This window comes from Phaenicophaeus curvirostris, chromosome 10 (genome assembly GCF_032191515.1).
Source record: "Phaenicophaeus curvirostris isolate KB17595 chromosome 10, BPBGC_Pcur_1.0, whole genome shotgun sequence".
Taxonomy (NCBI): domain Eukaryota; kingdom Metazoa; phylum Chordata; class Aves; order Cuculiformes; family Cuculidae; genus Phaenicophaeus; species Phaenicophaeus curvirostris.
Window position 1 is genome coordinate 5,054,735 of NC_091401.1, and position 10,173 is coordinate 5,064,907.

The 10,173-nt window shown below is 52.9% G+C and overlaps 3 protein-coding genes across 3 annotated transcripts in view; 1 reads left to right on the forward strand and 2 right to left on the reverse strand.

Annotated features, from left to right (window-relative positions):
- Positions 1-10,173, forward strand: part of LPP (LIM domain containing preferred translocation partner in lipoma) — a 741,798-nt gene that overhangs the window by 213,430 nt on the left and 518,195 nt on the right. The window lies entirely within an intron of this gene.
- Positions 1-10,173, reverse strand: part of PCYT1A (phosphate cytidylyltransferase 1A, choline) — a 272,566-nt gene that overhangs the window by 166,952 nt on the left and 95,441 nt on the right. The gene's annotated exons all lie outside the window — the stretch shown is intronic.
- On the reverse strand, positions 351-2,200 carry SST (somatostatin). The gene is made up of 2 exons (XM_069864687.1): positions 1,974-2,200; positions 351-752 (listed from the first exon to the last, which is right to left on the reverse strand). The coding sequence occupies exons 1-2, from the start codon at positions 2,109-2,111 to the stop codon at positions 540-542; spliced, it is 351 nt and encodes a 116-aa protein (XP_069720788.1). The 5' UTR covers positions 2,112-2,200; the 3' UTR covers positions 351-539.

Below are 10,173 nucleotides of genomic sequence, written 5' to 3' on the forward strand. Positions count from 1 at the left end.
TTTGACTTAGCCACGATTACAGGCATTTGATATCTAAAATACTGCTGTGTCTCTAGGTCTCTTAGAAAGACCGCAGGAAAAACATAATCACTTTAAGATCTAGTGTGTGTGTGTGTGTGTGTGTGTGTGTGTGGATGGTGTTTGTGGCTGCTGTCCTGAGACAGCTAGTGTTTCAAAGACAAGAAGCCTGAGAGGTGACTTAGGTTTTCTCATTGACCACCAATTCTCAGCATCACTGTTTGAAACATAAACTTTATTGCAACGAATAATTAAAAATAGTACATCTGAAAGAGCTGTAGAGTGCATGTGATTAAAGAACTAGTCAGAAATCACAACTCAAGCAAATCATGTACAATTGGAACAGAAAGTTTTATTAAAACAACTGGAAATCAAACTCAAATTTTCCTTGTTTGTTTAATTTCACCATAACTGTGGATTGTGTATTTACAGTCTTCGCCTCTTGCGGTGAAGGTTCTGCACAGAGTGTGGGGCTAGGAAGAAGGCAGATGTGGATGGGGAGGAGAGGTGGGTTTCAAAAGCTAACAGGATGTGAAAGTTTTCCAGAAGAAGTTCTTGCAGCCTGCTTTGCGTTCCCGGGGTGCCAAAGCAGGGTTTGAGTTAGCCGAGCGCTCCAGCTCCAGTCTCACTTCGTCCTGCTCAGCCCCTCGGGACAAGTCCTCAGACTCCAGAGCTTCATTTTCTGTCTGGCCTGGCTCTGAGAGAAGTTCTGCCAAAAAGTACTTGGCCAGTTCCTTGGAGAAGAAGAGTGAGAGAGAGCACACAATTACTCTTTTGGCTTTTGCCGGCTCACCACTCTGTCCCTCTCATACACCTTTGTGCCCAGATCAGAGACATGCAGGACTCTGGAGGACAAGCGGACCCTCAGCTTTCCAAAAAGCTCAAACCTACAGCTGCTACGCAGTAGCTATGCCTATGAAATAAAGCAGAGGAGAAAAGCACTGACAGCTACCTGGTGTGGGGAAGAGAAAATTGTCCTGGCCACGGGAGGGATTGAGCTCATCTGAGCACCACATCACCCTCCCAGTGCTCCAGCACACCACACCGCACTCACAGAGGATGCTGTGAGGCCGCTGCTGAAGTGACACGGGAAAGGTCTTTGGGGGAGCTCGCAAGGGTGACTGAGTCAGGGTACCTTCTCAGTGGGAGCTGGTTTTACTCCTATCCCTCCAAGCCCTGGCTGACCCCCTTGCATGGCTAAACACATTCTCCATCTGCAGGGAGGCAACTCCTTGGTTCAGCACCCCAGACAAGGGGTGGCTGCTCCTCACCCCCTGCCAGCACCAGGGCTGCTGGGCTGGGGGGTCTCCTCTCCTCACTGCCAGCTGCACAGCCTGTCGCCAGCTCAGGGAATCAGGGGATCCTTCAGGGAAGCGGGGTCTGCAGCATGCAGCCTCGGGTCTGAAAGGGGACACTGGGGAGGTTCAGTGAGGAATGGGGGTCTGCGCTGAGGCTACTTGGGTGTGGAACTGGAGGGGTCTGTAGATGGGAAGCTGGGGGTCTGCGCTGAGAGTACTGGAGTGTCCAGTATGGAATTGGAGGGGTCTGTAGATGGGAAGCTGGGGGTCTGCGCTGAGAGTACTGGAGTGTCCAGTATGGAATTGGAGGGGTCTGTAGGTGGGAAGCTGGGGGTCTGCGCTGAGGGTACTGGAGTGTCCAGTATGGAATTGGAGGGGTCTGTAGGTGGGAAGCTGGGGGTCTGCGCTGAGGGTACTGGAGTGTCCAGTATGGAATTGGAGGGGTCTGTAGGTGGGAAGCTGGGGGTCTGCTCTGAGAGTACTGGAGTGCCCAGTATGGAATTGGAGGGGTCTGTGGGTGGGAAGCTGGGGGTCTGCGCTGAGAGTACTGGAGTTTCCAGTATGGATTGGAGGGGTCTGTGGGTGGGAAGCTGGGGGTCTGCGCTGAGGGTACGGGAGGAAGCTCGGGGGGAGAAGCGGGGTGTCGGGGGCTCTCACCTGCTTCCCAGCAGCGGCAGCCAGGGACTTCTGCAGGAACTGCCGGAGCCGCGGGTCCGAGGGGGCGGCCGAGCCGGGTCCGAGGGCCACGGCGATGGAGAGCAGGGCCAGGGCGCACTGCAGGCGGCACGACAGCATCGCGGCGGCGGGTCGGGCGCGGGCAGGCGGCGGCGGGTCGGCGCTGGCGGCTCCGCTGCGGCTCGGCTCCGGCGTTGGGGATCTCCTCGCCGCCCGCCGCCTTTATAAACCCTTCTCCTGACGTCAAGGCGGGGGCGCCCCCCTCGCCCCGCGCCGCCGGGGGTGGGTCCCTGCCCGGGACCTGCCGGGGATGCTCCGCTCTGCCCGGGGCCGGCCCCCGCCCCCCCCATCCCCGAGCGCCCCCGCGATCCCATCCCCGGGCTGTGACCGACCCCCGTGCCCGAGGGCTGAGCCCCCCGGCAGCCCCGGTGCCGAAGCCAAAGCGGCTTCGCGCCCCGTCGGGTGAGAAACGAGCGGCGGCGTCCAGGGAGCTGGGAAAGATCTCCTTAAGGATGGATTTGCCCTCGGCTCCATCATGGAGTAGGGGATGCTGAGCTGCCCTCGAGGGTCCTTTCTGCCCTCTCAGACCTTGAGGGGGTCTCTGCCACTGACCCTTGCCCATACACCACCCCCCACCCCCCAGCTCCCCTGGCCATCGGGGCAGCTCCGCTGGCACCCGGAGAGCATCCTGGCTCTGCGATAGCTCTGCAGCCCCGGGGAAGCAGTGAGAAATCCGTGCCTACGTTGGGGTGTGTGGGTCCCCGGCTGACCCTGCAGGGATCCCTGTCTCCATCCCAGGGTCACTGGACCTGCTGGTCCCCTGTGGCTGGTTGGTCTCCCCCCCTCTTCTGAGCTGTTCCTGTGAGCCGGCTGATGGCCACGCTGGCAAAGCTGCTGCAAGCTGCTGCCCCCCCAAAAGATGGGCCTCTTCAACTGTCTCCTGGATGACCAAAGCAGAAAAGGATGTGCAAGGAAGGGGCTCTGCTGCCACCCAGAAAAGGGGTATTGGCAGCTCTCTCCCATCTCAGTTTCCAGCTGAGGGAAGACAGAGGCTTGTGGGGACAAGGACCCAAGTACTGCACAAAGGCGTGCAGAAATCTCCAAAAGGACATTTTATTTCATGTTGAATTATTTACACACACACACACACACTGCGATCCTGGTGCTTCTGGTGCTGCTAGTGCTACTGGCTGGGTTTGCTGAGGCTGACCTGGAAGCACAGAGTATGAACCATGGTTTTGCTGCTCTGCTTTACAGTAACAGCAAGAGGAATATGTGCTGGTCACTGGTTCCAGACTAGGCAGACATCTGGGCTGAGCTCAGACTGTGCTCCCTGGATGATGCCTCCTTTCCTTTGTGCAGACATCTGCAGCCGCACACAGCCTTCCTCCTCTGTGTTCTCCCCAAATCATAGTACAAAATGAATGACATCCATGCAAGAAGATGATTTAATTTTAGCCCAGGAGACCCTGTGGGTTGGATTGACTTTCTACTTTTACAGCTAGCATTTTGCCAGCTTCTTGACCTGAATGAGGCCAAGCCCTGTGTTCCTGGTTCCCTGTCTGTCTTCTAGCATTGGTGTTGCTCTGGGGGAACTGGTAGAGAGGAGTCAGTCCCTGCTCTGATTCACACAGGCACAGGACACAGCCTCCTGGCAAAGCCAACAAAAGTGATTTGGGCCCCAAAAGAGCAAATTGGCTCAAGAGACATGGCTCCCAGAGTTTCTCTCTCCTCAATGCTCCCATGCTGTCGGCTGGACCAGCACCTTTCTCCTCTTGCAGTCAAAGAAGCACAGCCAGTCCTGAGCATGGCAAATGGCCAAGGCAGCAGATGCCAGGGCCATATCCTGGCATTCTTGCCTGCCTTCAAGAGTGATTTCCTAGGGATGATTTCTCCCAGCAACAGTAATTTCCCCACTTCTTCCAGCTGTGCCAGCAGCAGCAAGCTGGGCTCTCTTGGTTCTTTTGCACTGGGAACAGACTGCTTTTGTAGCCCCTAGGCTCTCATCCTTGGCACAGCACAACTCAGGTGTGCCACACTACAACTCAGCTGTGCCACACAACTGTGCCAGCCTGGAGCAGCTTTGGAAAGGGCCCCCACTTTCCAGCAGTTTGTCCCAACTCCCGCAGTTCAGGACAGAGCAGGCTGCTTGGGTGCTGTATCAAGGAGGAACAAAGATAGAAATGGGCGGCAGCAGTGGATTATTTCAGACTCCCACACACTTGTGCCTACTGGAAGCTGTTACCTAATGTCCCCTGCCAATTCACACAGCAGACAACTGTCCAACTTGTCATCCTTTTGCAGGTGAGCTTGTCACCCTGAAGGGAAGGGATTACCAGGAACCCCTGTCACTCCTGGGTGGGTAGGAATGGCTAACAGCTCCCCGAGCTGCCACAGCTGTGGATCTGCACCAATGTGCTGCAGGGTTCAGTTCAGCGTCTGTATTTCCCAGGGAATAGTAATGGGCTGGAGGGCAGCCTTGGACTGCTGCATGGGATGGAAAACTGTGCTACGTTTTGGCATTGTTAGGACCCATCTGTATACCAGTGTGGGGATGGGAGTGGTAGGATTTGGCACAGTGCAGGAACAACCTTCTTAATGAGTTCCCCCTCTTTCTTCCTTCCTGCCAACTCTGTGTAGGGCCAGAAAGACTCAGACATATTTAATGAGATTTTGCAGAGGTATGGAGCACAATTTGAGATAGGTGGGCTCTGTGTGGGCCACCAGGGCTGCTTTGGGGAAGCTGATAGGGTCATGCTGGCATAAAATGGGAAAAGATATCAGACTTGAGTCTTTAAGAGATTTTGAGAGGCCATTCTTGATGTCCTGCTCAGACTGCTCAGCATTCCACTCTTCTCCAGCTATCTGCAGCACCTCTGTGTGCATGAGTTCAGCCCTACTAAAGACTTTCAGCCCAAAGCCCTTCATTGCTAGCCCCTGTCTTCATCCACTCTTTGCTTTTCATTTTAAAATCTATCTACCCCTACCTTGTTCTGCCAACCCTCCCTCGCTATCTGGCCGTGCAGAGCATTCTGCTGCAGAGCAATAATGCCCAAAAGGGCTTTGGGCTAGAAGCAATGTTGCTGCAGCTGGACATGTGCTCCCTGCAATCTAGTTCCAGGCAAGAACAGACCCTCAGGCACATTGGGGATCTCTGGCTTCGATGGCTCTTCCAGCCACATAGGCCAAGTTTTAGATGACCAAGTTAGCTCTGATTCCACCTCTCTGTGCACCATTGGAGCTAAGTGGCTGTCCCCTTCTCCCCTCCTCTGCCTGGGAGAGGCTGGAGAAATTATAGTGTTGTCCTCTAGCAACAGAAGAAATATTGCTGCAAGGAAATGGGCTGGATTTTTCCCACTAAATTTCACATACTTACCTGAGGAAAGCAAGGATGTCTGCTTTTTATGCTCTTTTATGGTCCTGCACCCCATAAGGAGATGAAGCCATCTTGAGCCAGAGTAGCTTCAGAAAGGCTGTGATGTCCACCTTGGCTGGTTTTTCTCTCTTGGGATTTGACCAAGCTTGTGAGATGGGTGGAGGCAGGACCAGAGCCAGGCCTTTTGTGGGAATGCTCCCCTAGAAACACCTCAGCCAATTTAAAGTAGAAACTAAGTTCCCATTAGGTCTGAACCTTGTTGATGGATAAAAAGCTGAATGGACCAAAGTTCTTGGCGATCTCTGGTAGTATGGGGGGGATTCACTCTGATATTCTCCACCTGGAGAGTTTCAACATTTCATTTCAAGGAAAATCTAAAAGAAAAACAAAGCTTTTACATGAAGAGGAAAACGTGCTTTGTTTCAGAAAACCATCTTGTACTGACCTGAAGGAACCATCAATGAGGGGGTGGAGAAAGGGAGTCTATCTCACCCATACTTCTTCAGACTCTCTTCTACAGAGGACCCTTTGGGAAGGGGTAAGGACAGACCTCTAGATGGCCTTATGACTCTTGCACAGGCGTGGAACACTGAATAAGTTGCAGATTGATTTACCAGTTCCCCCTCCCCCAGCTCCTTTATGGGATCAATGTGCTCCGAATTTTTTTACACTCATTCCCCATCCAGATAAATCCATCATCTGCTCAGCTGTGGAGAAGGCGATTCCGTTCCTTTCTTTCTGCCGCAGCGCTGCAGGGCATGTGGCTTTGCAGATGATTGAATTGCATTGAATTCCTGTAACTGCTTCCTTACCCCCACATTTCCAGCTTGCTCCACAGACCCAGAGCAGCCAAGCAATGCCCAGAACTGTGCACACAGGCTGCAAGCTGCTGTACGCTCAGCGTTGTACCAGCGAAGCGTGCCCTCTGCTGTCACCATGGCTGCAAGACTGCTTTCATTGCACCTCACCCCCTTGGCTATTTCTTACAAAATGCTCTCCAGACTCCCTCAGCTCTGCTTTCATGAGTGGGACAGTTTGCCATGTATCTCTACTTTGCCAGCAGGGAACCCCCCTCTTTTTTCTTATATTCTAGCACTCAGCCTGGTAGGGCCAAGATATGATCTGGGAGCCAGGGCCATGAAATACTTCACCCTGGCTCTGGACAGGCAGCCCCCGTGAGGAAGTCAACTCAGCTCTAGTAGCTTGCTTTAAACCTAATAGAGCAGGTTCCTGGTTGAGAAGGGGTGATGCTGCCCTATGAAATATAGATAGAGAGATACAAGGGAGAGAAACTCCCATCGACGGGTACTGTGTGTTCCTGGGATGGATGGCAGTGTTAGGATTGTACATGAATCTCTAACAGCTCTGAGAGGTTTCTGGGTAAAATGTTGTTTCTATAGTAAAACTTGGGCAGAAATCCAAACTTGGACTCTCCATTAATTACAGTTCTCTGCCATTTCTGCTACTGGTAGTAAAGTGGGAGGAGAGTCAGGTTGTGGAGGTTCACAGGGCAGTGATCCTGCTACCTAATTTTTCTGACGTCTCTGTCTAAGAGCCCAAGTTGTGTTCAGGATTTCCATTGCTGCTGCTACCAGAGATTCATTTCCAGTCTCAGCCTCCTAGGGATGCTGCCAGAGCACCCATAAGGTGGAAAGCACACCCCTTGAAGTCAGACAAGGGTAAGACCAGCACGAAGATGTGCAGAAACAAAGGCGAGCAGGTTGAGCTAAGTGCAGTACCAGCGTGTTTACTTGTACTAGTGTGGTGATTACTAGGAGCCATAGATGGGTCTGTGTTAGGGGTTGTACAAACAATGCTGGCTTGTGCCATAAGGAGTTACTAGTCTAAGGCAAGCGATGATCATAGAATCATAGAATCACCAGATTGGAAAAGACCCATCAGATCATCGAGTCAAACCATTCCTATCAAAAACTAAATACTACTAAACCACGCCCCTGAGTACCTCGTCCACCCGTCCCTTAAACCCCTCCAGGGAAGGTGACTCAACCTCCTCCCTGGGCAGCCTGTTCCAGTGCCCAATGACCCTTTCCATGAAAAATTTTTTCCTAATGTTCAGCCTGACCCTCCCCTGGTGGAGCCTGAGGCCATTCCCTCTCGTCCTGTCCCCTGTCACTTGGGAGAAGAGCCCAGCTCCCTCCTCTCCACAACCTCCTTTCAGGGAGTTGTAGAGAGCAATGAGGTCTCCCCTCAGCCTCCTCTTCTCCAGGCTAAACACCCCCAGCTCTCTCAGCCGTTCCTCATAAGGCCTGTTCTCCAGCCCCTTCACCAGCTTCGTTGCTCTTCTCTGGATTCGCTCCAGAGCCTCAACAAATGATGGATACAGATGGGTGAGCACACGAAATAGTCAAATAATAAAGGGCTTTGCTTTCTCTCAATACATAACTCTGTTACAAACACCAGCTCCACAGCAAGAGCTGGGGCTTCCCTCCCCTCTGGCTGTGACACTGACCCCTCACGAAGACCAGGCCAGGAGGCTCCAGGTGGCCGTGGCCACTTGGGTCTAACCCCACAAACAGGCAGAGTGCATCTCAGTGACACAGGATCCTGCCAGTGGGATTGCAACAGCTCTCGGGCTGCTCCCAGCCACCTTGGGCAGCATCTGGCCATTCTCCAGAGCAGATTGACATCAGCAGACCCTGGGGACGAGGTGCACGCAAGGACCTGCCTTCTGCCTGCAAAACCTGTAAGATTTTCCCCAAGAGAAACAGATGTCCCAAATCCCAGGTTGGGCTGCTTAAGGGAAACAAAACTGGTGAAGGGGCTGGAGAACAAGCCTTATGAGAGGCAGCTGAGGGAACTTGGGTTGTTTAGCCCAGAAAAAAGGAGGCTGAGGGGAGACTTTATCACTGTCTACAACTACCTGAAAGGAGGCTGTATAGAGGTGGGTGCTGGTCTCTTCTCCCAAGTAACGAGTGATAGGAAAAGAGGGACCGGCCTCAAGTTTAGATCACCAGGAAAAATTTTTTCACTGAAAGCATCATCAGGCACTGGAACCGCTGCCTGAGAAGGTGGTTGAGCTGAATCCCTACAGGTATTTTAAAGACGGGTAGATGGGGTGCTTGGGGATACGATTTAGCAGTGGACAGGTACGGGTGGGCTTGCCGGTCTTTTTAAACCAAACTATTCTTTGATTCTATTATTGCAATTTTTTTTTTCATTTTTTTTCCCCGGAGCGATGTCTCTGGTTTCGAGGCCTGTGCTTAAACTCCGTCTCCGCCTGCCCTCCCGTGGAGACCCGGCAGAATGCAGGAGCTGTGAGGAGCCAGGGGCTCCAGGCCGTGTCATTGTCCCTCAGCACAGGCTTTTCAGGACCGTAACCAGGCCCAAGGACTAGAGAACCATGAGATAGTTAGGGTTGGAAGGGACCTTAAAGGTCATCTAGTTCCAACCCCCCTGCCATGGGCAGGGACATCTCCCACTAGGTCAGGCTGCCCAAGGCCCATCCAGCCTGGCCTTGAACCCCTCCAGGGATGGGGCAGCCACAGCTTCCCTGGGCAACCTGGGCCACCACTCTCATAGTGAAGAAATTCCTCCTTATGTCTAGCCTAAACCTGCCCCTCTCCAGTTTATACCTATTGCCCCTACCCCTATCACCACAAGTCTTTGTAAACAGACTCTCCCCAGCTTTCCTGTAGCCCCTTCAGGTGCTGGAAGGTCTCTATAAGGTCTCCTCGAAGCCTTCTCCAGGCTGAACAACCCCAACTCTCTCAGCCTGCCCTCATATGGGAGGTGCTCCAGCCCTCTGATAATCCTTGTAGCCCTCCTCTGGACCCATTCCAACAGCTCCATCTCATTTTTATGTTTAGGATTCGAGAACTGGACACAACAGTCCAGATGAGGCGCCACAAGGGAGGAATAGAGGGGCAGAATCAGCTCCCTCGACCTGCTGGCCACGCTTCTTTGGATGCAGCCAGGACACGATTGGCCTTCTGGGCTGTGAGCGCACGTTGCCGGCTCATTTCAAGCTTCACATCAACCAGATCGGTGAGAGCAGAAAGTTCATCACAGCATCTCAGGGCATTGCTGTGGGCATCCCAGAGCCCTGCTCAGCCCTAGGGGAATTACATCCCCATTTCTCTGCTGGGCCTTCCCAAAGCCTGTGCTGAGAAATAAAATGGGGAAGGAGCTGGAAGTGTGGCAAGGTTTATTTTTCAGTGCAGAAGAAGCCTGAAGAAAAGGGAAACTCATTTCCATTCATTGGACAGGTCTTTCTGTGGGAAGAGGACAGAGGTACCACGGGAACTGCTTAAGCACGTTCTGGGAAGCTTCCTGGAAACCGGCCAGTTTATTGGTTTGGTGTCGTCCCTTTTTCTGAGGCTCAACCACAGTCAGACCCTGTACTTGGAGCCACATTTTCAAAGGGCAATAACCCAGCAATACTGACCCAGGCAGGCCTGACCTGTGGGCTCCACAGCTATAAAACACAGTTGGTGCTGCCCTGTGTGCGACTGTTCCCTGGCTTCTACAAACACTGTCTTTGCTGAGCAAAGCTCGCTGGCACAGGCTGCCTGTGCCAGATGCCTGCAGACCTCTGCCCTGTGGACACTAAGGGAGCGATTGCTGTCTTTTCAGCTGAACTGCCTGTAAAGGCCATGACATCATTGCTTAAAAAAAAAAAAAAAAAGCAATCTGTCAGTAGGAAGAAACACAGCCATGATCCAGGGAAATACAGCATTTATTTTGCAAATGCAGCTGAACTAAAGGTCATGGCTGGTCATGGCTACACAGCTTGCTTGTCTGGGGCAAGCGGGGCTGTTAGCCCAGCCCAGCCGCTTCCAAAAGTGC

What these genes read in the sequence shown, in the direction of transcription:
- SST (XM_069864687.1), bottom strand. Translation starts at nt 2,111, where the DNA reads ATGCTGTCGTGCCGCCTGCAGTGCGCCCTGGCCCTGCTCTCCATCGCC. An exon ending in CTGCCGCTGCTGGGAAGCAG is followed by an intron (nt 753 to 1,973) that starts GTGAGAGCCCCC and finishes TTCTTCTCCAAG; the next exon opens with GAACTGGCCAAGTACTTTTT.